This window comes from Onychostruthus taczanowskii, unplaced genomic scaffold (genome assembly GCF_017590055.1).
Source record: "Onychostruthus taczanowskii isolate IOZ18803 unplaced genomic scaffold, ASM1759005v1 scaffold70, whole genome shotgun sequence".
NCBI lineage: Eukaryota > Metazoa > Chordata > Aves > Passeriformes > Passeridae > Onychostruthus > Onychostruthus taczanowskii.
In genome coordinates, this window is record NW_024504787.1 from 281,094 (window position 1) to 307,453 (window position 26,360).

At 53.3% G+C, this 26,360-nt stretch overlaps 2 protein-coding genes across 5 annotated transcripts in view; one reads left to right on the forward strand and one right to left on the reverse strand.

The window, feature by feature from the left end:
• LOC121345261 (C-C motif chemokine 19-like) lies at positions 1-24,098 on the forward strand. Its single transcript, XM_041421953.1, has 4 exons — positions 1-116; positions 1,201-1,324; positions 1,661-1,757; positions 21,359-24,098. Exons 1-4 carry the CDS (start codon positions 59-61, stop codon positions 21,473-21,475), a joined length of 396 nt encoding a protein of 131 aa, XP_041277887.1. The 5' UTR covers positions 1-58; the 3' UTR covers positions 21,476-24,098.
• IL11RA (interleukin 11 receptor subunit alpha) overlaps positions 24,060-26,360 on the reverse strand; it is a 23,113-nt gene continuing 20,812 nt past the window's right edge. For 2 of the 4 annotated variants that reach the window (XM_041421942.1, XM_041421944.1), the window contains exons 9-12: positions 26,204-26,345; positions 25,684-25,779; positions 25,404-25,503; positions 24,060-24,597 (exon numbers count right to left, since the gene is read on the reverse strand). In XM_041421942.1, coding sequence (XP_041277876.1) covers positions 24,288-24,597; positions 25,404-25,503; positions 25,684-25,779; positions 26,204-26,345 — 648 coding nt within the window. In that variant the 3' untranslated portion in view covers positions 24,060-24,287. Of the gene's footprint in view, positions 24,598-24,709; positions 24,790-25,403; positions 25,504-25,683; positions 25,780-26,203; positions 26,346-26,360 lie in introns of all 4 variants that reach the window. The other 2 variants (XM_041421946.1, XM_041421945.1) reach the window with 2 other exon arrangements.

Below are 26,360 nucleotides of genomic sequence, written 5' to 3' on the forward strand. Positions count from 1 at the left end.
TCTCCTTGCCTGGAGCTCCATTGCCTCCAGCCCATCCTCTGCCAGACTTAGCAGCAAAATGCAGCGGCTGCGTCTTCTCTGCTTCAGTCTCCTGTTGCTGGGACATATCCTGGATGGTAAGATGAGACCTCTCAGGCTGCCTTTCCTGGGGAAATTAGAGGATTCTGTTTCTTCTCTCTTCTCCATTTCCAGCAGACTTTTAGAGGGACACATGGCTGCAGCTTCCTCATAGCCATCCTGCATCCTCTTCTTGTAACCTGTCCACAGGGACTTTGTCCTGCCCAAAGTCCAGACAGGAACCTGCAGGGCTCTGGGTCAGGGCTGACATGTTTGGGAAAGGCCATGGAGCAATCCTGCCTCCCAGTGCTCTAGCCCAGCTTGCACGTGTTGGGCTGGGATTGTCTTGGTCCCTTTCTCCCCAGTACACCACCGAGGTGGCATTTGTGTCACCCTGTGGTGTAGGGCAGCCTGGAGGCAAGCAGCAGGGCTGGGAGCCAGAGGGAAGGTGTCTCTAAGGGCAGGGCTGATGTTTGAGGGGCTGCTGGTGTGGGGTGCAGCGTTTGCACAGGTCCCAGCTGTCTGGGTGGGTGACATCAGAACCTCTACATGTGGCGGGGAGCTGGGGGGTCCAGATGCCTTGTGCTGTTGCACCACACCTTGCTGCTGAGGGTACAGACATCCATGGGTGCTGCCAGCCTTGTCAGGTGTTAGCAGCGAATATAGGATTTGCTGGGAGGGTGACTCTGGATCTCCTTCCCTGCAGAGAAGCACAGACAGCTATGTCCTTCAGCTGCCACGGGAATGATCCCTGTAGGGTGGGCTGGTGCTAGGGTAGCCAAACCTGTGATTGCTTCAGTAAATGAAGCTGAGGTCATCCCCAGCCCCTCGGAAATGCATGTCTATATTGCAGCACCCTGAAGCAGGGTAGATAAAGACACCGGTGTCCTGGTTGCTACTGGGGTGCAGGCGGGCTGCCTTCTGCCTGTTTACCCTTCCCTGTCTCCTTTGCTTTCCGTCAGAGGGAGGCAAAGGGCCCTCAGCACTGGGGTGTGAGCGCGGTAAGGCCGGTGCCGGTGTGCCCAGCCCGGGCAGTGCGTGTCAGCATTCCTGCAGGCTCCGTCCTGCCGCAGCCCCGTCACCCTGCGGGGAAGCTGGGAGAGGAGCAGCTGGCTCAGCCTGCACGGTGTGCTCCTCCTCCAGTGTACACCGGCAACAACGTCCTCGACTGCTGCCTGCGGACCAGCGAGGCGCCCATCCCGCGGCGGATCGTGCAGGATTACCGGCTCCAGCTGGTGCAGGATGGCTGTGACATCCCTGCTGCCGTGTAAGAGACCAAGTGATGATGGCTGAGGGACAAGGGATGGACCTTGCACGGAGGCAGGGTGGAAGGCAGAGCAGGATGGTGGAGGGATGTTGAGTGGGATTTGAGGGTCAAGGAATAGGAAGAGCTACAGAAGAGATCCTGGAGATCCAGAGGCTCAGTGAGAGGGGGAGCAGCTGAGAGGGGAGAGCACGGGACAAAAACCAGGGAAGAAAGTCATCTACAGGCAGAGATGGGGGAGGGCAGTGAGGTGGGGAGTGGGTGAGAGCTTGAGCTGTTCTTGGGCATCCATGAAGTGCCTGTCACTACATCTTGTTTTCTTCCCTCATGGCCTGGCAGATTCATCACCACAAAGGGCAAGCGCCTCTGTGCACCCCTCCATTCCCCGTGGGTGATTCGTCTCCAAGAGAGACTGGATGCCAGCTCTGTCAAGAGGGTAAGAACCATACCTGTTCCCAGCCAGGCATGAGGTCAGCCCAGGGGGTGGGTTTACCCACTGCCAGACAGGTTTTTACCATTGTGACTGGGCTGCTGGGAAGAGCAGGGCCATGCTCTGCCAAGGCATGGATAATTTGTCTTCGTCTCCATCCCTCCTGCCTCCAAATGGGACTAATCTGCCTCCTCAGTAGTCTCTCTTCCACTCCAAATAAATGCAACCCTGGGATTTTTGTCTACCCAGTGCCACTCTTGTCTGAGTCTGGTGTGTTGACATGGCAAACGGCACCAGGAGCAAAATCCCTTCTCATTTCTGCCCTGTAAGCTTGGAGTCTGCTGCTTGTGCATCTTCATGGAGAGGGCTTATGATGAGCTTGGTGGGTGCTTTACAAGGCCTGACAGGTCCATCACTACCATGGCTTGTCCAGCCGAGGAAGGGACCCTGGGGAAGCTCATACCCCAATGAGTACACTAGTATCCGTTGGGTTTTTCATTTCCAGGGCAAACCACAGGGCAAGTAGGTCCTGAAGAATCCGTAGCTGGTCCCATTAGCTGGAGGGGACCATTTCGCAGCTATGAATCTGATGCTAATGGAGCCAATCTGCTTCCACCTCCAACTTCAGGGCTGACCCTCCTTGAGACTCATGCCAGTGTGGGCAGAGCCTTGTCTGCTCTGTCCTTTTCTCTCTGCCTGCAATGTGACCCAGCAGCCTGTGTCAGGCTGAGCCAGGGGCTGCTGGACTCCATCACCTTTGCAGCCTGGAAGCTGTTTGATGGACTGATCTGGGAGGTGAGCTGGGGACTCTCAGACTTGCCATCAACACAGCAGTTGTGACCTCCGGCTATAGCCTGATCCCTCTGGTTTCCATTGTCAGCCCCAACCTCCTGCATCCCTGGGAAGGGCTGCCAGCATAGGACAGTGGGGTGGGGTGGGCTGGTAGTGGAGTAGCTCCCAATCCTGTGATTTGGGGTTGGAGGGGAGTGATGGAGATGTTCCACAATGGCCATACCTTGTACTGATCCTTTCCAAGTATCACCCAGATGCCCTCAGAAAATGTGTAGCTGATGTTGTTTCTCTCTCACTCCTGAATTCCCTGCACTGTTTCCCTCCTGCCCTTCCTTGCAAGGGTAGAAATAGAGCCACTAATGCGGAGCAGGCAGAGATGTGGCTCTTAGCCCCTGCTGTTCTCCGGGACATTGCACCCCTTCTCAGTCCCTCAGCCTGACACCACTGTCCAGCCCTGCCCCATGCCCATGCCTGGAGGTCATGCTCTCAGGTTATTTGCTGCTAGATCTGTTCATTGCAACAATTCCACGTGTATTCCTCTTCTTTACTCTCTCTCTTTTTTAAATTTTTTTAAAATTTTTTTTTATTGTGCTGTGATTTTGTTAAATAAAAAGAAAAGCCAGCAGGCAGTTGTTGTGCCTCATGTTTGAGCCTGAAAGACAGCATGGAGTGTTTGTTGAGCAGACAGCACTGCCTGCTGTGCTGCAGCAGCAAGGGGACTGTGCTGGGGAAGGAGGGTTCATGGGGATGAACTGGGCTGCAGGTCTCTCCTGGGAGTCCTTCAGCACTATGGAAAACAGACGCCCTGCTCTGCACTGCTCAGCCAGCCTATGGGTGTGCAGGGATGGGGTAAGAGGGAGCAGGCCAGGGTTGCACCATCCAGCCCCAAACACTTCAGTCCTGCCAGTGCAGAGGCTGAGTTGGAGCTCCCCAGCTCTCAGCTTCCACAGGAGCAGAGGACATGGAAGAAGTGCTGCAGGAACAGGAGGTTTGTCCTTGCAGTGAAGGGAAACTGAGGCACAGTGTGGTTAATTACTCTGGCAGGTCAGCACTTGCTGGCAATTGGGGTGCAGGTGAGCCTAAGGATAAACTTTTGGGGCAGTGGAGGCTGCTGAAGATACCTTCTCCTGGACACATCCATGGATAAGGCACAGATGGCAGACCCCAGCTCCCAGCACTCATCAAGAGTAAGCTGAGAATCTGTGGCCCTTTTCCTCCTGAGCCTCAGGTCTCCTGTGCACTCTGAATAAGGTCTTGCTGTATCAAAGTGTCCTTTTGTCCCCTTTTGTCCAGGCCATGTGATGTTTGAACAAAGCTGTTCTGTCCAGATGAAGCATTTTTGTGTCCAACAGGCAGGCACCATCCTCTCCTCCCAAGAACTGCTGTCACTGTCTGCACCATTCAATTAGTCAGGTGTGGTGCCAGTCAGCATGCCTGGGCACAGGTTGGGAATGAAATGGCCCAGGACTATTCCTGAAGGCAAGGGGAACAGCCCTCAGGGGGTGGCATCCACAGAGCTGCAGTGGCTGGGCTGCCCAAGCCAGGGAGTGCCCTGATGGCTTCGTGCTGACACCTCTTGAATCCAAGCTTAATCTTGTCCCTTCTTCTGCCCTGGTCACCTCTCTCACTCAGCTGGTGGCTCGTTTCTCTGTCAGGTGTTCTCCCCTCTGGGGTCCTTCTCCCTGGTATGTGCACACACAGTGCCTGGGCTTGGATGTCTCTGAGTGTGACTCACAGAGCACCAGCTCTGTCCCAGACCATTAACTATAGTGACAGCCCCAGCAATTCAATCCTGGGCAAAAGAAGGAAGGCTGGTATAGGAAGAGGGGCCAAGATAAACAGTGTGAGTGGGAAATGAGGATAACTGGTGCTGGCTTGGACAGAAGCCTTCCTGCTGCTTGCTCAGTGACCTGTGAGGGGGCCGAGGCTGGGGAGGGGGAGGATACTTGGCATGGATCTGCTCTGAGACTGAGCTACTGCAGCTGGAGCAGGTCCCTGTGAAGGGCAGGGACTGCCAGAGGGGCTTAGCCTGGGGTGGATTAGATTCATCCTTGGCTGCAGGCTACCAGGATAAGGAGAACAGTGTCATGGACCAGGGAAAATGAGGCAGAAGGGGCTTACACTGATCTCTTGGATGTTGGAAGCAGGTTAATCCATTTCCATGAGAGTTTCAGGGATGTCTTAGCCAACCAGCCCATAAGAGCACAGTTGCAAAGCCCAGGGTTCTCATCTCTCCTGGGAGCAGTAAAGTTGTTGTCTCCTCAGAGCAATGCAGCTGCACACCACAGATCCCTGCTAGGTCCTTGCCTGCTCTGGTTCTCAAGTGGATGGTGATGCAGATCCCAGCTCTGGCAGCAGGCTGCCCTTATTCTCCCAGGAGAGGACAAGAAGAGATACTGTCCTGGACCAGGTACATGGTCCTGGCTCCTGTCCCTCCTCCAGCCCTGCAGCAGCCTCTCCATCCATGCCAGAGCCCAACTCCTCTTGGAAATCTGTCAAAAAACAGACTGGTTCAGTGCTTAGTAAACTAGGGAGTGAGTTTCTCTATTCAAAATGTCAATGATCTCTTTAGAAGGAAGCAGCCACTTTCCTTAGGGAAAGCAGCTAGTCACTGCTGTGTCAAAAACCTTGGTTCCCAGCCACCCAAAGCTAGTTTCAGTAAAAAAGTCTTCTGCTTTTCTGTCCCCAGACATGTTTTCCTTGCTCTTTTCCGAACTTCACTGCAGGACCAGAATCCATTGCAGTAGGATGCAGACATACCCTCAGCAGCTCAGGAGTTACATGCAGGGATCTCTTTGGCTCTGGACCATTGGCTGGATTCCCTGTAGCCCTTTATTCAAACCTGGGGGCCTGTATTTCAGAGGTTGTGGAGCAACAAAGTGCTATACCTGCAAAGCTTTCACAAGGAGCTGACAAATCAGCCACTCTCTTGGTGACTGTGCACAAGGCAGGAGAGAAAGGACAAGGCTGCATCTATGCAAGCAAACTGAGCAGGCATCAGGTTGCTCCCTGGCTGTCAGCACTCACAGCTGGGATCATGAGAGCACTCGTGTGTCTGCCTGGCATGGTGGAAGCAGTCTTGGATGCTGCCCAGGCTGAGTTCAAGGGGCACCAGACACAGCAGGCACAATCTGCTGTGGTCTCAAGGTCTGACCTGGCACAGACATACTCAGCTGGGAGGTAGGATTGAAGGTTCCATGGCAGAAAACACCCATTGCTTCTCTGCAAGCAGGGCACCAAGGGAAATGCTATGTTGGTTTCCCTTGGTTTTGTCCCTTGCCTCCAAAGAGACAGTGTACAGGGGCTCTTCCTGTCACCAGCATCCCCCATCTGTTGCACATCTCTCTCCTGGGAGATGCATCCTCCCCACATGGACCTGCAGGCAAGGTGAGCAGCACTACGGGGGCTAAAAGCTGTTCTCCCTCTCATAACCTTCACACAGCTTCTTCACTTGACTCCCTGGTGCACAAGAGTCAACAGGAGGTGTGGACATGCCCTGGGCACATTTGCCAGTGCAGGGGCCAGTTGCTCCCCATTCTGGTGGTTTCCACCCCATGGTGCCAAGGCAAGGGGCTGCTCTTCCTTGGCACAAGGGCCAGATCTGGCTGGCAGGGGCTCAGGGACCTGTCTGGGTTTATATCAGGAGATGAGACATCTGGATGGTTGGGAAGGGTGGGAAGCCAGGTGAGGAAAAGCCCCTTTAACCTTGTTCCATTATACTGTTTGCTCTTGCCTAAACAACATGTGTGGATGATGGAGAGGATCCAGAACTGGCATCTCTTATCCTCAGGCCCCTGCTTGCTCCCCCCTCATTTCCAGCATGTCATCACCACTGCTGCTTGTCTGGACACTTTCTGCTGAGATTTGTCCTGTGGGAAGATGCCAGCACTCTTAGCCAGGCTGCATGGCTCCAAAAAGGAGCTGGTGCCATTCCTGCCATGCTCCTCTTGCAGCTGAACTCTCCCTGGTGGCATTGCCCAGCCTGCTCCTCCATGGTCTGATCCTCAGGAGCATGAGACCAGGGTGTTTTTCCTGCCCTGAGCTCCTGGAGTCAAATTGAGTCCAGAAGCTGTCTTATATGGAGACCCTTGTGCATGGACAGGACTCGACTTAGCTTTGGGTTTCTAGAAATAGCAGAAACTGCAGCTCATTGCACTGGGGGCTGGGCCACAAGACAGGCACAGCTCTGCCCAGGTCCCAGGGCTGCCTTTGGAAAGGGAGGGGAGACTCTTCCCCTGTGCCCTCAGATGCACCCATCTTCTCTCTATGCACAGAAGCACTACAAACTGGAGATAAAAACAAAACCAGGAGGGCAAATGAAGAGAAGACTTAACGCTCTGGAAAGTACCTGTTACCCATCCCTCCTGAACAAGCAGTAGGCAGTGAGAGCAGGCTTGGTGCCATTTCCATGGCTCTCCCCACCTCTCCCCTGTTTTCCTGCTTAGCTGTGCCTCTAGGTAAGGCTTTTTTCTGCTCTCCAGACTGTGTGCCCAGTCACAGAAAGCTGCTGGAAATCTATCCTCTCTTCTTTCCTCAAATGCTCTGCAACCACAGCAGAATGGCCTGGATACAGGACAAAAAGAACAGAGACTGAGGGGAGGGGTCACCACCAGCTCAGATTGTTGGTATGGGGCTTGGAGGGGGCTAGCAAAGATCTGGTTAGCTCTGCTCGGGATGAGAGGAACAGCCATGGGGCAAGCAAAGACGAAAAGATTTTGGATGTTCTCATGGATTTGTGAAACTGGTGTGCAGTCTGAGACTGGCTGGGATGCATTATACCCATAAGCACGAGAAATCTTTCCTTGTCCATGTTGAAAAGGGAAAGCCAGAAGATTAGGTAAGGCACGCCCAGGGGCTCTTCCTGAAATCTTTCTTTAGATCTAACAGCACAAACCTCTAATCCTGCTGTCTCACTCTGTCTGCTTGGCCCTATGCTGCCCAGTTTCTGCCCAGTTTCCTTGGATCCTTCTGCCCTAGATATATTTTACTGGCATCATGACCATTCCATGCCTGTCCAGAGGATCTGTCAGCTGTCAGTGCAGATTCACAAGGTGTGGTGTTTCACAAGCTTCCTGGCTTGGGAGGTTCACCTGCTGCAGCCTTTAGTTGTTTCTTGCTCCAAACATATCTCATTCTTCCCCACTTTCCCACAGAAAGCAACATTTTCTTTCTTGCAGATGTTATGGCTGGGAAAGCCCCTTCTCTTCTGAGATGTGCACTGCAAGCCCACAACTCTGTTTACACGGACGCTCCTTAATCCTGTTTAAATTTTCAAGCTGTGACTTTCTGCTCTCTGTGGGAGGGACAATGCTTCAGAAATGTGAGCTGCTGAGGTGGTCTTTGGTAAATAAATCAAGAGCTTTCCTTGAAAGTACCTGCAATATATAGTTTCCCACCTTTTTATTTAGCTGACACAGCTTTTGGAGAGGCACCAGTGTGTGTTTATGGTGATGGATGACAGCCACTGTTCTGCAAAGAACAAAAGCAGAAGTGTCCCGGATATGCTACAGCTACAGATTCAGCCTCTTCTCACAGTGCTTGGTTTCATTTCTCAGCCACTGCATTGTCCTCTGACCCTGACAAGGACAGCTACCCCAGGGAATTCCCAGCGTCAGAGCCAGCAGGGCTGCGGGTTTCACTGCCTGCCTGGGGTGAAAGCAGGGATAATATCTGCCGTGTGGAACCTGGCTGTTTCTGAAGGCTGTGTCTTTGCTGAGCCTCTGGGATTCACTTGGCTTCAGGAGGGCAGCAGGTCCTGGAGCTGCTGTCACTCACCTCAGCACTTCTCACTTCGGGTAGGCAGCTCTGTCCTGTTTGCACTGCTTTGCCCCCCATCCCACTACAGACACTGGGAGCAGCAGATGTTTTGCAGCTTGACAGAGAATGGTAGGAGGCATGCTCTCTCTACCTTAATCTGTATTCCAGCTAAACTACTCACTAGCCCTGCTGCCAGAAAATCCAACATAGGTGGTTTGTTGCAAAAAATAGCATCTCCTGGCATGCCTGTGTGCTGTAGAGCTGGTGTTTAAAACTGAGTTACTGCAGACTGAAGCAAAAAATCACCACAAAGAACCATTTGTGAGTCAGCCTCACACCAAGAGGTGCTCAGGTCTCCAGCCCAACCTGGCAGCTGCTGCAGTGCTAACAGGAGAAGTGGGGGTTGTGTTGGGATGAGGAAAAAGGGGTGCATGTCCTGCAGCTTGCTGTCACTGCATGCAGCTGCTGTCCCCTTCCCTTTCAGTAGGGGTGGCTGCTTGATTTATCTCTGAGATTTCTTCAGTGAGAATTTTGGACATCACTCATGAGTGGTCCTGTAGGGCATGAATTATAAAAATCAGTCTCACTGGGTGGCGTGTTCCCAGATGGGACAGCTGGACTCTGGAAAGGTGTGCACCCACTTGGGAGGGTTGTGGAGGAGCAGAGGTGTGCATGATGTGGCCTCAAACAACAGGCTGAAGGAACTTGATTTAATCTTGCTTCCATGAATGAATGACATGGCCTCCAAGTGCACAGAGTGACATAGTGAAGAGAAAGTGAAAAGAAGTACTGAGTTTAATTCTGATAAGTCAAGAAACCACAGGGGTCAGACTCTGGGGGAAATTCCATTTAGCAGGAAGAGGCAGATGAAGAAATACTGCATGTCCACTGCTGGAAACTTTTACAGTGAGACCAGAGCTTGTCACAAAACTGGAAGCAGTGATGGCTCCGGCTCAGCACAGGATGGGTTAGACGACCCCAGGCAGTCCTTCCTAATCCTTTTTCCCCCTGGTTAAACTGTCCTACCAGGTTTCCAGTGGGTGAGATGGACTTCCTCAGCCTCATGCTATACTTCTGAGGGCTATGTGAAATCATTCACTTCCCATGACCTTGGGAATCTCTCTAAAAGGTGGAGAAGGGAGGATGGAGTTACACTCTGAAGCCCCCATTTACTTGCTGGGTGCTTGATGTGAGGCTGCCTGTGGTCACAAGAAACCCTTGCTCCTGGATGCAAATCCAGGATCTGACCTAGAGCCCAAATGATGAAGGTGCCTTGGGAGCATGGGGAGAGCTTGCCACACACCAGACTGAAAGAAACAGATCTTGTGTTCTTCCATTAGAAGTGCCTTTGAAGTGGAGCAGGCTGTGCGGTGCTAATAGCAGAGTGTGAACCATCAGCAGAGAAAACCAGCATTCTTGTTGTCACCATCTGGGACACATGCTAGGGTGCTCCTGACGAGGGCCTTGGCAGGCTTGGCTCTGTTTCACCAGCATAATCTGAGTTTGGGCTTGAGGAAAAAAAGAAAGCAACCCAAAGAGATAACAGAAAAGAGCTCTTCAGGGCGAACGTGAAGCCAACAAGTTTAGCATCAAACGCCTTTTCAAAGCAGCTGTGCAGCCTCGCTCAGGGATAAATAAAGGCTGGTTTGAAGCTGGAGAGCTAGCTGGCAGAACACACTGTTCCCATCTTGCCAAACACTTCCCAGACCACCTGTCCTCGCAGGGCTGGCCTCCCTGCAGAGCTCTCATGCTGCTACATGCTCCGTTGGAGTGGATGGGTGTATCCCCTGCATCCTGATGCTCAGCCCAGGATTGGAGTGAGGGCACAGCTCAGGCTCACCTCGTGGGGGAAGCCCTTGCAGGGTCCTTCATCTCTCTGGAGAGCTCAGAGAGATGGAGACGATTCCACTCCATGGTATATCCTCACCCTTGTGATGTTTCCAAGATTTGGAGTGGGAGGCAGCTGTGAGAGTTTGGCTGGCAGGAGATGTGGGCTGCCTGGCCCCCAGGGTAGTGCCAAGCAGAGGCCATGGCTTTGGGCTGGTGCAAGGTCTGAAGCATTGGAGTCAAGGGAGCTCTAATCAAAGCAGGCCCTCAAGTGTCTGCGCTCAGTGCTCTAGCAGAATAAGGAAGGACTCAAGCAAAAAAACATCTGGAAGAAGATCAGAAGCCAGACACTCTCCTAAACAAAGGAGATGCATGGCCTTGGAGGAGAAAACAGACATGTAAATAGAGACAGAAGGGGCCAACAGAAGGTTGGGTTTCTCTGTATCTCATTTGTCTTCCTTGTGCTGCAGCTGTCTAAAATAAATGCTGGGGGGCTGTGGTGTGCTGGAACATGCTGGGGCCATTCATCATGGGCTGTGCTGGCAGCTGGGACAAGTCCATGATGAGCAGAACCTTCCAGCTTTCCAGAGGGCTCTGCCTCACTTGCACCACTAGTTTTGAAGCTGCAGTCTTTCTTGTGCTGCAGGCAGGCAAAGGTAGGGAGGGAACAGCTTCTTTCAACAGGGCATTCACCCCTGTGAATGTGACCCTGAGGTGCTTTTTCACAAGGACTCTGGCTGGTCTTCAGGAGGGTCATTGCCCTCTCTCTTTCCAGAACCCCTCCAGTGTACTCTGGGAAGGAATTCCTCCTGGTCCAGACCTTGCCCCTCATAGACTGTGTCTGGTTGTACTTACACAAAAGCCTTCTGGGTCAGTACTTTCCAGTCTGAACAGCCTCAATCTGCTCAGCATTTCTCCTTCTCTTTCTGCTCTCCTGTTCTGGACAGTGTGTGTCAATGTGCAGGGCAGGTAGTTCTGCAGGGATTTGGTACAGAGCTGCTACAGTGGGCTTTCTTTGGCAGCCAGAAGATGGAGTCTTGGCACAGCTCTGTTGTGAAGAGAGTCTGCAGCTTCATGCCATGCTTGCCTTGGCCATCAGGGACAGCACAGGCAAAGAGCAGAACATCAGAATTCCAAAGTGAGACTTTTTCTCAGTTGCTTGCAAAGGTTGCTGGAGAAGGCCACAGTGGCTGGGATTTTGAGAGCTTCCCTGCAGAGCAAAGGGGCTGTACTACTCCAGAACAGCATAATCTTCCCAGTTTTCCTGTGGGATACCCCAGTCCAAGGATTTCCAGGCAGAGGCTTATCAGGAACAGGAAAAAGCCATCAAAGAAAGTCAAGTTAAAGTCTTATGGGACAGAACTGCTGAGAGTGCACAGGGGGAGCTAGGGAAGTTTCTGAAGCGTGTAAGATGTACTAGGCTGGTATCCCTAAAGGGGCACAGCAGCAAGGAATGGGAAGTCCCTGGCTGATTCTTCTGTGCCTGATAAGGCAGACTGGCTCCATGCCCTGCTAAGGAAGGACTTGCTTGTGCATCCTTTCTTACTGGAAACAGAGGGGAGAGTCATCAAAATAACAGTCAGAAGAATGGGAAAAGAAAATGTGTCCTACTCCAAGCACAGCCATCATGTTAGCTAGACTCCTAAACTGTTGGAAAGGAGCTACCAGAAACTGGGCAGCATTGAAAGCTACTGAGCCCCTGAGCTCCTCTCCCTTCACATAAAACTACCCCTGCAGCATTAGAAGTGCACTGATCCACTGGAATCCTTAAAAGCCTTTTAAAGCTTCCTCCTTCTTCAGGGAGGTTGACCCAGGACCCCCAGTCAAACTTGGTGAGAAACATCCTCTGCACAGCCCACTGCAGCATTGCCAGGGTCAGCCCAAAGGCTCCTGTTCCATCCTGTTCCATGCTCAGGTCAAAGTTTAAAAACAACAGCAGCGCTCTTTTCACGCTCTCTGTTGACACCCACTGAACACTCAGCACAGGGTGCTGGTGGGCACAGCCAGGGGCTGGACAAGTGCACCACCGGTAGGTGCATGTGGTTCCCACACAAGCTCCACCCGGGAAAGCTCCTGCACTGGTGACTCCTGGATGCTGGCAGGGAAGGATGACTCTGGATTCCCCTCTGTCTGCTGATTTCTCTTATGTATCTAGTAGTGGTCTCAGCTACCACTGAGACAGAAGAGGCAGAAAAGAAGAGAAGAGAGAGACAGAGTGAGAGAGCATTCATCCTGACCCAGTACTGGTGGTCTTGGGTTGTTTCCTTCACCCTTTGCACTGTGAAATTTCACATGATGCCTTTCACATCCTTTCATTCTTGTAAGAGGTATGTACTGCCACTCTCCTGAATGATCATTAACCTCATTAACATTAACCTATTTTCCCCTTCCTTGTTGGTGTCCTCTGACAAGCCCCACAGGGTATGGGGCAGCTGCTCTTTCCAAGCATCCTGCTTGCTGAGGCACCCCTCGCCCTACAGAGGGTTGGGATGAGGGGTACTAGCACAGGTTCTTCCCTGTCCTTCATCCCCAGGAGGTCTTTTCCTACCCAGCATTTCTCACATCCTGAGGAAGCGGCTGCAGACGGAGGAGCTGTGAGTGCTGTCCGGGATGGAGCGTGCCGGTCCTTTGACCTCCTGTGCTACGGGAACAAGAGCTCTCCTGGCTCTCTGCCCTGCTCTAGCAATGCTTAATCCACTGTCCCTGACACCCTGAAAAATCCCGGCCAGCAGAAAAAGGCAGCCACCCGCTGGGAGAAGGAAGGCACCACCAGGTCTCTTCTTGTCTTTGTTCAGGCAGGCAAAGTCCAAGGCTAGCTGGCACACTGAGCCATCCCAGGCTGTGGGCATGTGGCAGCACACCCTGGAGACCCACAGAAACTGCCAGCAGGGATAAAAAAGCTGGAAAGAACTTTGCCTGAGGGCACCCAGGGGCACTGCAGGGCTCAGCACACGATGCACGAGGTTGGGCTGGTTTTATGTGAACTCACAAATGGTACTGATGGGTACTTCCAGTTCCTTGCAGTAGAGAAACAGCACCCTGGACCACATCTGTGCTGACTATTGACTGAAAAATGCTGATGGGTCACTCCAACATATTTCAAGTATTTTGTGGTTTGGTTCCTGTTTGTGGGTTTCATTCAGTTTGTTTGTTGGTTGTTTTGGTTTCTTTTATTGAAAAGGAGAGTGATTTCTGTGGACAGGGGTGCTGGGGGTGGGCATGACAGGACTCAGAGATGGGCACAAAGTATGAGGCTGCTCTGACAGATGCCTGCCCTTCCCCTAAATTCCTTGCAGCTGCTGTTGCTGCATCCCAAACACCATTTCTAAAGCAACAAGAGGGTTCATGCTCGTGCTGAGGGAAAATGCCCCTTGTCACCAGCAAGCCCCAGGGTGGAGGAGCAGCCCCAGCAGAAGAGATTGCCCCCTGCCTATGTCAGAGAGCTTATCAGACAGACATAGCTGCAGCTCTGAGCCCAGGAGCACCTGGGTTTTGGGAGAATGACACTGCTCAGCTCTGCTCCTCAGTAACAATCACCCTTTAACTTTAGCCCTGTCATGGTCTGTGTGTCACTCACTGTCCTCCTCCTTCCCTGTGTACAGGAGGGGCAGATAACTCTTCCATTCATTGTATGCCTGGTCTGTTTAGATAAGACTGTGAGGGCTTTAGGGTCTAGTGCAGGTCTGGGTCTCTGGACAGCACCTGTAAGAGTAACAGTTCCTTGGTAGAAGCACACATGGCTGGCACATCCTGCACTTGAGTGCTGATGCTCCTTTTGGTGTGCAGGAACTGAAGCCACAATGCTGACTGCTGGCATGGGCCATGGGAAACGCTTCAGCATTCTCTTTACTGTCTCCCTACTGTCCTAATAACACAGGAAAAGACTTACAGTCCTCCAGGGCAGGGGAGCCCTGCTTTGGTCATGTAATACTTGTCTTTGCTGGAGACCCCATCTTAAGGGGTCTGTGATGGGTCCACAAGCCTTGCCCCTACAGCTCCCCTCTCAAAAAACACAGAGCAAGGAGAAGGCATCTGCCAAACTCCCACCAGCACCAGCAGTGGCTGCAGGCAGGCAGTGGGAGCTGGGCACAGGGCACAGCCACACATGCCCATGGCTTATGATGAAAGAGCTTTCACAGGACACAGTGAGCATGGGAAGAAGCCAAAATCTCCATCCTGGTGGGTCTCTGCTACACTTTTTCAAGGTTCCCATGCTGTTACATGTAAGCCAGTGTCAGTTCAGAGCTGACATCACATCAGAGCGCATTCCATCCTGCCATTCACTGGGTTTATCCCTCCTGACACCCTCCTGGTGTACTTGGATGGTGTCACAAGGCTGTGCATGGCCCCCTGTACCTGTGGGAGGACACTGAAAGCCAGACAGGGACGGGGTAAGGCTAGCCTGCTTAGCCTACCCCAGGTGCATGCCAGTGAATACTTCCCAGCTAATCAGGGATGTTTTCTAGAGAGCTCCGAGCCGTGCACAGCTAATGTCTCACACCACTGTCATTTCCCTCTGCAGTGAAATAAGCTGCTGATTACACAGCAGTAGATTAAAGGGCTTTCCGTATCTTTATTGGGTACAAGATACAAAAACTTAGCCTGGAAACTGTCTTTAGAGAAAAAAGAAGTGAAAGTAAATCTAAATGATAAAGGGAGGACTTGGCTCCTTTCCCCCTTTTTACAGTCTGCTCAGGTTTGCAGATTACACAGCTCTGTGTACATTTCAGTAAATACAGTGCTACAATGAAGGTTCATTTCCTTGCAGAGACACTTGCAAGCTCCACACCTTGGCCTTATCATCTCTCTTTTCGCACTGCCAATGGTAATTTTTCCTTTGCTGCTGATGGATTGGGTGGCTTGGAGAGGTACTTTGTCACTCCTGGCCCGAGCCACAAGTAGAGGAGCAGTGGGGAGTTGTGTTGTCTCCTTGCCATTCTTGACAAAGATGAGGAGCACAGGAGAGATACAAGACATCAGCAGCACAGATCCCAGAGATACCAAGAGGCTGGGCTTCCCTTGGTGTGACAGGAGCAAGACCCCACAGCTGGGTGGGCAGCACCCCCTTCTCGCACCTCGTGAGGTTTCAGCTGCTGGTCATCCCCCTGACAACTAGTCTCCTTGTCTTGTTGGGGCTTTTCTTACTTTCTATATCCAAGATGTGCTTTGAGGAAGGGTATCAGAATTGCTGATCACAGTACCAGTCACCATGGGCTGTGCTGGAGCTGTGCAAAAGGAACCTGTGCTTCCCTTTGCAGCTGGTGTTCCAGTGAAGGTGGCAGATCCTTTTTGTTTTTGATCTTTGAAGTGACTGCCTTCCTGAAGAAATGAAAGCATGAACTTTCAGGCACCCGTACACTTCCTCTGGGCTCCAGATCCCAGTTCTAACACTTTTATAGGTTTCCAGCCCTGCAGAACAAGGAGCACTGCAGAGGTGAAGCAGGTCTGTAGATCACCCATCAGGTTTTCACCAGGAATCCTCAGGCCAGAGCTTAGGAACTGCTTCTTTTAAAGGATTGTGGTGTGAAAAGGAAGAGAAAGAGGCTATTTTCTGCAGAACTGTGCCCTGGAGTAGAGCCAAGCTCCTATGCTGATGTAATAAGAATAAGCAAACAGCAAAAATCCCGCAGGAAGGGAAGGCCACTAACCCGCTGCAGGATCTGAGACACCAACAGTGTTCACTTCTTCCTCTTTCCTCCAATTGAGGCTTTGGTTTCTGCTGGGTTCCCCTCCTGCTGGGCAGCAGCAGGCTGCCCTCCCAGCAATGGTGGCACACAAATTGTACTGTGCTTCCTTTCATCTGCCCTTCCAGAAGCTCCTGAATTCAGCAGCTCTCTTTAGCCAGGCTACAGGCAGGAGCCTGACCTTCTTGACTGTCCCAGTCCTCCTGAAGACAGAGGGGTGCCCACTGCAGGGCATCAGGGCTGCACAGGTGACAGCAACTGAAGCAAATGCCCCCTTGTGCTGGAACACTCTGAGCATCATTTCCAGCAGGTTTCAGCCCAGGTCAGCTAGCCTGACCCCAAAGGCAGGCAATGTTCCCACCCAGAAAGCAGTCCTTGGCAGAGCTGATTTCTTAGTGCAAACGTAGCTGGAGCGTCCTTGATCCTCTCTGTGCAGGCCTGGGTGTTGGTTTCTGCACGATGATTCTGCTGGGGCTCTTGGTGTGCCATGGTGGCTTACTGCCATCACCCTGCCACATGGGGTTGGAGGGGCTCATCCCTCAGCTCTGCACACAGCAAAAGCATTTCTCCAGCTCCTTCGGCTACCTTGCCTGCTCATGCCTCTCATCCATCACCTGCTGGGGCATCTGAACAAGCACAAAAGGGATGTCCAGCCCCAGAGTCCCCTGCAGCCTCTTTGAGTCTGCCACCAGTGCCCCACATCATGCCAAAATATCATGCCATGGGAGAGAGGTGCAGGTCCTTACCTAAAGTAACTTGGCACAGCTCTACCAGATTTTCTGAAGCATTACCAGCTTCATGCTTAGAGGATTTTCTCACCAGGCAGCACGAGCTGAGGGATGTGGATGGTGTCACCCTGCTGCAGATGGGACAGAACATGGCTCCCAGTTTGCTTCAGCCCCTGGCTTGCTGGTTATCTTGAGAGCACTCCTGACAGGGCCCAGCCTCCGGGGATCTGAGACAAGGCCTAAAGTAAGACTGGGGGGTGAGAGGGTGGCTGCTGCCCATGGCAGCCTGCCGCCAGTTAGAGATGCCATACAGAGGAGGAAGCATTTGTTTGGTGGGAGACACCCCCAGAACCCTGAGCCTACAGAGAAGGGACAGAAACGCTCCCAGACCTGGACTGGAAAGCTGGAATCAGGCACACATCAAGGCAAAGAAATGACAACCCCAGATATGGGGACTTGTCCATTCCTTGGTGTCTTCAGACCAAGAGGTCAAACCCTCCTGGACTGGCAAATCTCAGCTTCAGGAGTGAAGCAGCCACATCTGTGCTTAACTTCTGCTCTGCTGCCTGTAGAGGCTGTGAGTTTCACCAAGGGATGGGGAAGCCTCAAGCCACAGGGGTGCTGCCCCAGAGCCCACACCATCCATGTTGTCACTGCTGTCCCTGTTGTCCCCAGCCATCAGCACACACCAACACAAGGGTTGGCAGGAAGCCCAGCTGGAAAGGGCCAGAAGGGCTTTCTACCTGCTTGGCTCATCACGATCCTTCCCTGGCTTGCTGCCCTGAGCCACACACTGCAGATTGGCTACCAACAGCTCCCTCAGTTTCTATTCCCCAGACACATGATTCCTTTCATTTTCAAGAGCTTTCTCTGTGACTATAAATAGCCTTGTGAGGAGTTGCCAACCCTCGTGGAAGAAGAGGCAATGATCTCTTCCTGAAGGAAGTGGCCAGGACACCTGCAGGATCCTTCCAAGCCAAGTGTAAATGTTACCAAACAATGTGCCCAGGAGGAAACTGAGGCAGGGAGGGCAGAGGAAGCTGTGAGGAGCAGGGCTCCAGAGTGCTTTGAGGAGGGAATACAGCTGCTGCCATTACTTAATTAAAGCTTGGTGAGGGAGTGCCATTGCTGGGGATCCATGGTGCTCCTGTCTAAGCACTGCTGAGCCACAGGCTTGCCACAAAACCAGGCCACAGGCTTGCCACAAAACCAGGCAGCATGCTGTGAACAGCCAATAGTCCTGTTGGAGGTCTACAAGGAATGTTTTAAGTGAGATGATTTACTACTTCTCATTTGCCAGCTTGGCACTGGAGATGGCTGCCATCCCCTCCAGCCAACCAGAGGTCTGCATTCCAAAAAAAAGTCTTGTTCTGAAAAAACTGTCCTTGTCCCACAGGTGAAGGTACATGCAGGGTGGACTGGAGGTCTGCAGGAAGATCTGCATCCAGCATCTTTACACTTGGCTGGTGTTAGGAGCTGCTGATCCTGCAGTGGCAGGATTTTACCCTTCCACAGAACCTCTCCTCCACACAGGACAGACACAGCTGAGATGACACAGTTTTCTCTTGACATTCCCTAATTGGCTTGATTTGTCCATATTAAACATTTACCATCCACAGTTAGCTCCTTCATTAGCTATGACACATCATGTTTAACCACACAGCAATATTGCATCAATGCCAGGGCCAGCAGCAAATACTCAGGAAACTTCTGCACAAGGATAATACAGAGACCATGAAAAAATCTGAGTCTGAATTAAAACTTAAACAAGCCTGGAAATACTTCTGATCTGGTAGAAGACCTCAGACAAGTGTGCACATCTCCACACACAGCCTTCATCCCTGCCTCCTTTATTTACACACAGCATAATGGCTTGCCTGTGGACCTGGGCACTTGCAGAGAGGAATGAACACTCATTTAGTTCGCAAACCACAGAGTAATTAATTCCCAGAAAAGCTTCTGGGCTTCACTCTCTGGCTGTGGAAGTTCAAGGTGCTACCCAGGGTTAGCCAGAGGCCTCTCCCACACGCCCAGGGTGCTCAGTCCCACCAGCATAGGGCGAGGGGTGGGTCTTTCAGTACCAGGGAGAAACCAGGCAGCTGGGAAAGGAAAACCATTTCAGAAATGACAGAAAAAGCAAGATGAGGAGCATGCCGGGGTCCCTGCCACCCCCTGCCCCACGCTGAAGGAGCCTCAGGCCTGTCACCCCCAGGGCTTTTCCCTGAGCGTTTGCTCAGCCTCCTCTCAGAGGGATGGACACAATTTCTCCGAAGGCTGTTTTTGAAGGCGATGTTTGCCATCTAGTGGGAAAACAGAGTCTGTGTATCTCGCCTGCAGAAGGACGCTAGTTGTGGTTATTTTGGCAGTAGCAGGGGGCCACATGCCCCCTTACCCAGAGCTGGGCAGCGGCTCCCGGCTGGGAATTCCGGGGAGGAGGGAAACTGGAATAGGTGGTGCTGGTTTAGCTTCCTCCAGGCGGCTCGCCAGGCTCTTTGTCGCCAGCCATAGATGCCTGCCTGAGTGTGGATCCCTAACCCAAGCCCTTGGAGAGGACCCTGGCTGAGCCGCTGCCCAGTGTAAGTGGGGAGCTGGGAGAAGTGCTCTGCAGTAGGGGAAAAAGCACCATAAATTGTGCCTTTCAGAATAGCAAGCCCCTGGGGATTGGCGCCTTCCAGACTGGCATCCTCCCAGGCATCTCTCTTCCAGGTTAGTCTCCTCCCGGGGATCAGTGCCCTCCAGGCTGGCATCTCCAGCACTCCACTGGCAATCAGCACCTTCCAAGTCAGCATCCTCTCTGGCATCAGTGCCTTCCAGGTCAGCTTATTTCTAGTGATCAGGATTTTCCAGGTTAGCTTACTCCTGGGAATCAGTGCCTTTAAGACCTGCAGATCATCCTGAGGATCATCCATGATCCCAGGAGGGGATCTCAGGCAGTTCAGACACTTTTGGCACCTAGTGACCTCCAGATCCATCAGCACAGAGATGACTGTGCTGGTGCCAGTGCCTGGAATTCATGTGGAGCTCAGCTGCTCCCACATCTGGTGGATCTCCCAGTGGAGAACAAAGGCTGGGAGTTGCCTGAATGTGATGTGGCCCTGCAAAGAACACACAAGACTCCCAGAGGCACATCTAACTGGGGTCCATCATATTAAGGATGCAGACAAAGGCATAGCTGTACAACTGTCTGGCCAGTGCTTGCTCCATGGAATCCTGGAAACATGGGGAGCACTGGAGTGCCCCAGCTGGTTCAGAAGTTTCTGCAGAGGTCTGCGCCATGCTGTCCATACTTGTTTATTCTGCCCATGACAACAAAGCAGCTGATGTGGCAGTGAAGGAAAGGAAGGAAAAGGTGCAGCTGGTGGAGGAGAGCAGGTAGAGGTGCTGCCCAGGGAAGCTCCCAAAGCGTGTCCTGCTCTGTTTTAGTCCCTGCAGCTGGAGGAGAAGATGGAGTTCCTACCGTGGGGAAGGGAGGAGATCATCTCCTCTGAGCAAGTAACATGGCAGTAGTGAGGAGGTGTAGTCCTCAGAAATATGTGCATGGGGAGCACACAGCATGTGTCCCCTAGTGCCACCACACTCCAGGGCAGGAACACAAAACACTGGGAACTTCTGCTTGGACAGCAGGACACAAAACACTGTGAACTTTTGCTTGGACAGCAGGACTGTTTCCAGTGCTAAAAGGGAATAAAAATAAACTAAAAAAGGAAAAAGCTAGCAGGAAAATTGTGGGCTGCTGCTGCTTGGAGCAGGGAGCAGCCATTTCCCAAGATCATCACAAGCAGCAGTGCTTGGGCAGAGCTGTGCTGCTGGCTGTTGACTCCCAGCATCTCTGTGGCCAGGTGCTTAGCATTTCCCATCTGTGAAACACCAAAAGCATCCTAGAGGCAGGGAAGGGGCCAGCCCCAACAAGCAAAAAAAGAAACAACCCATTTCTGGAGGGAGAAGCTGACAATGCAGCAGCAAGGGATGGCTCAGGGCTCTTCCTTCTCCGCATCTGGCCTGGCAGTTCATGTCTCCTCTTCTGTTTCAGGCAAGAAGGGCAAGGAATGTTCAGGCCTGTGGCAGCTAGAAAGGGAGGCAGATGAAGAAGAGGGAGTATGGGGGGTTGCAGGCGTCTCTAATGGGTTGAGTCTTGGATCTCTAGCAAGTTCCCAGGCAAAGGTATTGACATGGAGGTGAGATGAAAGCCATAGTCAGGGTGAATGCTCAGCATTACATTTTTAAAGCATTCAAGTTTGGATTCACTGTGTCTGTGGGCATAGTCCCTGCTGTTGCTACTCTCTCAGTGCCTGGGCAGTGTGAGATGGAAGTGGCTCCTGTGGGGGATGCAGTCCCTCTGGAGATGGCCCACATTCTCCCCAGTACTCTCAGGACCTGAACTGGTGACAGTTCAGGCTCTGTCTCCTCATGTTAGCTGTGATGCCATTTATATGAGGACTTGGTGCATAGGTCACACCGAAGACTTGTTCCCAAACATGGTCCTTGCTCTCTGCCCATGGGCCTCTCATCCCTCTTCACAATCAGCCCCTGCAGAGCGAGCATCTTTGATGCTTAGGATGGTAACTGAGTGTCCAAATACTTATCCATACATTCATCTAAAATTCATCTATCCCTTCCTCCGTCTGACAACTGATCCACACATCCATATATACATCTTCATGTCTCCTTCCCTCAATCCATGCATCCTCCTTCCCTCCCTGCCGAACCACTGACTGTGTACGTACCCTTTTCTCTCTGCATCATCTCATGACACATATAGATTGATGTATGTTTCGTGGCTATTCTGCTGAAGCTGCTTTTACTTCTTTCCTTGGCTCAGGATTTGGCACAGAAGGAAGCAGGAGCAGCCATGAGAGGTAAGTTGAGACTGTTTTGCTTCACAATCCTGTGCAACTCGCCTCCTCCCCTGCAAAATGTGGGCAGATCCTGGCAGTGAGGGAGGGAGAGGAGGAGGCTAATCCTGAGGGCTAGCTCAGAAATTTGGCAGGGTTGGTGGCAGTCAAACAGCCCAGGCAGTGCTGCACAACCGCCCACAACCAGTGCCCTCCTGCAGAGGCTTTTGCCAAAGCTATGGATTTCCCAAACAAGCCCCTGCCTGAGATGTGATCTGGTCACCCACCCTGTGTTGGATGGAGACAGTGGATATGGATGTCTCTGTGTCTCAGTGCTGGGGACCTTCCCTTGTTGTGTAGCATTGGCCAATGGAAATTTTTCAAACCAAGTATAACCCAGGCCATGTTCTCCTGCACTTTTTCCCTGCTGGGCTGGTCCCTGTTCCATGCCAGGAAGCTGGACCCATCCCCGCCTTATGTGGATGCAGTCCATGGGCTGCTTTGACCTGGCACATTCTCAGCATCTCCAGGCCTGGCTTGTACCAGCTCCTCTGGCGATCTTGGCACAGCATCCACCCTGGGGTGGGTGGGATATGGCAGCAAAGGCAAGTTTGGATGTGCCTCTGCCTACTTGGGGCAGGGTGCGTCCAGGCAGGGCTCCAGCCTGCAGCAGGAAGCCTCCTGCTCACTCAGCAGCTGTGTGAGCCACCAGAGAGCCCAAGCCCGGAGGAAGTGCCCTGGCCCCACAGTGGGACAGGGAGGTGCCGGCACTGGGACTGGTCTCATGGTCCCTTCCTGTTTTTCTTCTCCACAGCTTGAAGACAAAGTTGATTTTGGCATCTGGATCCCTCTCCTTTATTCCAGATTGCTGCTCACCCCAGCCCTCCCCTTGCATCTCCTCACTGTGCTGGAAAGCCCTGTTTGCCCATGTCCAGCACCAGTGCATCTTCTCCTTTGGCAACAGGGAGGGCAGCACCCGTCACCAGGCATCTTTATTCCCCAAAGCACAGAATTTGCTGATTTCTTTGGGTCCCCAAGGCTTGTATGTCAGATTTACAGGCTGCTGGGCAGGGAGCTGAGCCATGAGGCATCCCAGCAGGAAGCTGCAGTGCAGGCAGGCAGGACTTTGTGGTGGCATGCAGACCCCCCTGCCTCCTCCTGGTATCTCCATCTGCCACGTGGATGGCAGGTCATGACTCCTTACAACAGAGAGGAAAGGGGTCACCTTCCAGGGCCATGGGCAGCAGGATGCAGTGATGAGGACCACATGTGCCTCTCCTGCCCTCAAGCTGCCCTGGTTCCTAGAATTGGGTCTCCTTACTGCCTGGCTAGGCAAGCCCCAGCTAAGGAAGGGGACACAGGGCTTGGCACACAGGGACAACAGATCTATGGGTTCTCCAGACAGCAGCAACAAACTTCTGTTTGGAGAGTGCATGGACTTTCTGGAGTTTAAAAGCAGGCAGAATTCAGGGGCCAGAGCTGCTGTCTCCCATTTTCTGGCTGCTGTGCTGCTACATCTCAAGCAGGCATCAGTCACTAAACCAGCACCAGATGCTGGGAAATTACTAAGTTGTTTGCCAAGACTGGAGCCACAGCTATGGGATGCGCATCACCTCTGTTCCACAGCATCTCTGGACAACCAGTGCCTTGATCCCTTCCATGGTGGCAGAGTGGGACCTGGTGGTGATAAGAGGAGGTTTCCAATCCAATGGTGAAGGCTGCCCATGCCATGCTGGGGACTGAGAAGAGACAAGGGTGACTGTGACATGACAAGGGTGACTGTGTGACACACCAGAATGTGTGTTGGTTGGGTTGGGTGCTGGGGACCAGAGCACAGTGGATGACAGCAGTGTGCTATACCTGGAGCTGTCAAGCTATGGGATACACCTGGGAGAGGTGATGTGGCTGCTGGGCCTGGAAGTCCAGGCAAGATCTGGCTCCTTACACCTCCCCAGCTTGGTGACCTGCCTTACCTGCCCTGTGGAGAGCTCTGCTCTGGTCCAGGGATGGTGCCATGCCAGCAGCACGCTGCAGATGGAGGGCTGACCCCCATGTCTCTCACTCAGTGTGTTGGGACAGTGAGGGGCTGCAACCCCACAGAGCCAAGCATGGAGAGCCCTCATGACCCCCAACCAGGGCACCCAGTGAGAGCAGCAGAGCCTGTGGGCACACAACACATTGCAAAAGGCAACAGCCTGCCCCAGCTCCCTCCAACCCAGTCCACACAAGGAGCCTTTGTGGTTGCCCCAGTCCAGGCATTGTGGGTCCACGGGCAGCCTCAGGGCCCAGGTGGGTCCCCACCCTGCACTAGCTCTGCTGCCTGTGCTCCACGCGTTGCCTCTGTCTGAATTTCCACCCAGCTCCATCTGGATCTCGTTGGGCTGCTGGCACTGAGCACCGGGCTCTGGAGGTGCCAACACATGGAAGCCATTAGAGGGGCCGGGTCGAGGTGCAGCAAGGGGGCCACATGCAGAGCAAGGGGGGCTGTGCAGAGGGTCCTGTCTCAGCTGTCATGCTGGTGAGGGCAGGGGAGAAGTCCCACACAGCTGCCTGTCTGCATGCTCTTCTGGCACTTAGCCTTGGGTCTCTCTCAGCCCCTCCATGCACCTGGGGAGAGGGCTGAAGTTTGGGAGGCAGCCTTGCTGTCCGTGAACTTCCTGCAAAGGGGTTTTGCCTGGACAGTGCCAATGATAGCATTGGCATATCCCCTTTATTGGCATCTCTGCTTCGTCCAGCCACAGCACGGGGGATTGGGGCAGAGGGGAGGGGCAGGGGGTGTTCTCTTCTGCCTGCTGGCAGCTGGTGGGGGGGTGACAGGCAGGGATCAGCACCCCTTGGTCTGGCACTGATGCCCAGCACCCCCGGGAGCCTACACCCATGGTCCCCCTCAACACTAGGCAGTGAAGTGGGGCTGGCTCAGTGTCTTATCCCCATTTGTTTAGCAGCGCTCAGAGGTGGAGCTGGCCTGTCACCCTGAGCCTGAAGTGACTCCAGCTGGCTCCTGGTGGGCTCAGGCAGTCCAACGCTCCTGAGAGCAGAGCCTCTCTCCTTAGGATCCATCCTGCAACCCCAGGGTGTTGGGGGCTCTGGCAATGTCCACAGCTGTGGGGTGACCCGGGAGGCGTGGGGTCCTTGGGGGCCAGCAGTGGCATCAAGTCCCACGCGTGGGCAAGCGGGTGCAGGGAGCAGGGATCGGCCAGGGCTCGCTACAGGATCTGAGCTTCTGCTGAGAGAGAGGACAGGAGGTCAAGGGGGACACTGGAGACACTGACCTGCCCCATGCTCCGCATTCCCCGCCCCACATTGCCCCCCATTCCCCACCCTGCAACCTGACTCACTTGGTAGTGCCTTCAAGTGCGTGGCAGCAACCAAAAAGCTGGGTTTGGTCTTGTCCTTGCCATGTTTCCTCATCCGGAGCCTGGGGATGAGAGACCCCAAGCAGCCTCCCTGAGCATCAGGATTGCCCAGATTTCCAGTGATCCTGCTGTGTTTCCATCCAGCTGTGCCTAACTGTGCCCAGCTCAGCTTAACCTCTCCAGTGGGTCAGCTCCAGGGCTACAGCAGGAACTGGTCACCAGATGGAACAGGACTGGGATGGGAACAGGGACTGACAGCAGAGCCAGAGCGTGGCAGGGAGATCCCATGGTGGGGGAATCAGAGGGGACGTGGGGACAGGATTCCCAGGGAGCGAAGGCACATGGAGGGATGTCTGTGCTGACTCTGGAGTGTGAGACTCTCCAGCAGGAGCCTCTGGGAGGATATTAGAAGGAGCAGCATCTTGAGGGGATTCAGAGAAGGGTCTCTTGGATCTGGGGTCGTTAGAAAGAGCCCAGGCAGTAATGGGTGTGCTGGGAAGAGGCAGTGGTGTGGCACAGGGGCAAGGGGAGCATAAACCACCCCACAGGGCATCAAGTGTGTTTTGGCAGGGACCCCAGCGCAGGGCTGGGGGATCACAGGGCACTCCATGCTGAGAGTTCAGGATAGGATGGGGACAGCAATCATAAAGCCCCTCCTTCTCCAAACCCAGCCTACCAGATGAGGATGGTGATGACAAGAACAGCAGCCAGGATGAAGAAGGCAAAGATCCCAAGCGACACCAGGATGGCCATCTTCTCCAAGGGGTCACTGCGATCTGGGACAGAGAAAGTGTCACAGCTGAGGGATGTCACAGTCCCCAGCACCCAGAGGAGCCTATGGCAAGCTCCTGGACACTCCAACAGCCCAGCCACACATGGGCTTGGGGCAAGAGACCCTTCCCATTGCTCTCAGCAACACACATGGCCCTCCTGCCCGCCACCCTAGCTCTACTCACTGATGGGCTCAGGGTTGGGAGCCTGGGAGGGCTCCTCAGCCAGGCTCTCCAGTCTGGCATCTGTAGTGGTTTCTTCACTTGCTGTGGAGGCCAGGTCTGGAAGGACAGAAGGGACAGAAACACTCACCAAAAGCATATGCAAAACCCCAGGGACCCACAGAAAGGAGTGTGGAAGGGTATCTTTGTGCCCCAGAGGTCCCACGAGCCCAAGGGTGCCATTGAGGTGCTAATGCTGCTTTGGAAGCCCCTCTCTGTCCCAAACCTGTGGGGGGCAATCCCCAAAGGGCATCAGCACAGCTGCAGACTGACAAGGGCTGGGAGATCTGGGGAGTTTTGTCCTAGTGCAGCTCTGCCTCCCAACCTTAAGTGGCGCTGGAGTTGAGACTCTGGTTGATATTTGGGGGAATGAGTGCCATGGGGAAGGGACTGAAGAGGGGAAGTTCAGAGTTCTGGAGGGACTTTGGGGAGGGATGACACAATGTGATAGGCTGTTCAGGGCTGCAGCCTGTCCCTCTCTCACCTCTGACTGGTGTTGCCCGGGCCTCAGCACTCCACTCACTCCAATTCCCCGCATCCAGGAAATCCTTGGCACTGACTTGGACCACGTGCTCCAGCCCAGCGAAGGCATCCGTGATAACCTCAGACAGGTTCACTGTCTCTACCTGTGCCAGGCAGAG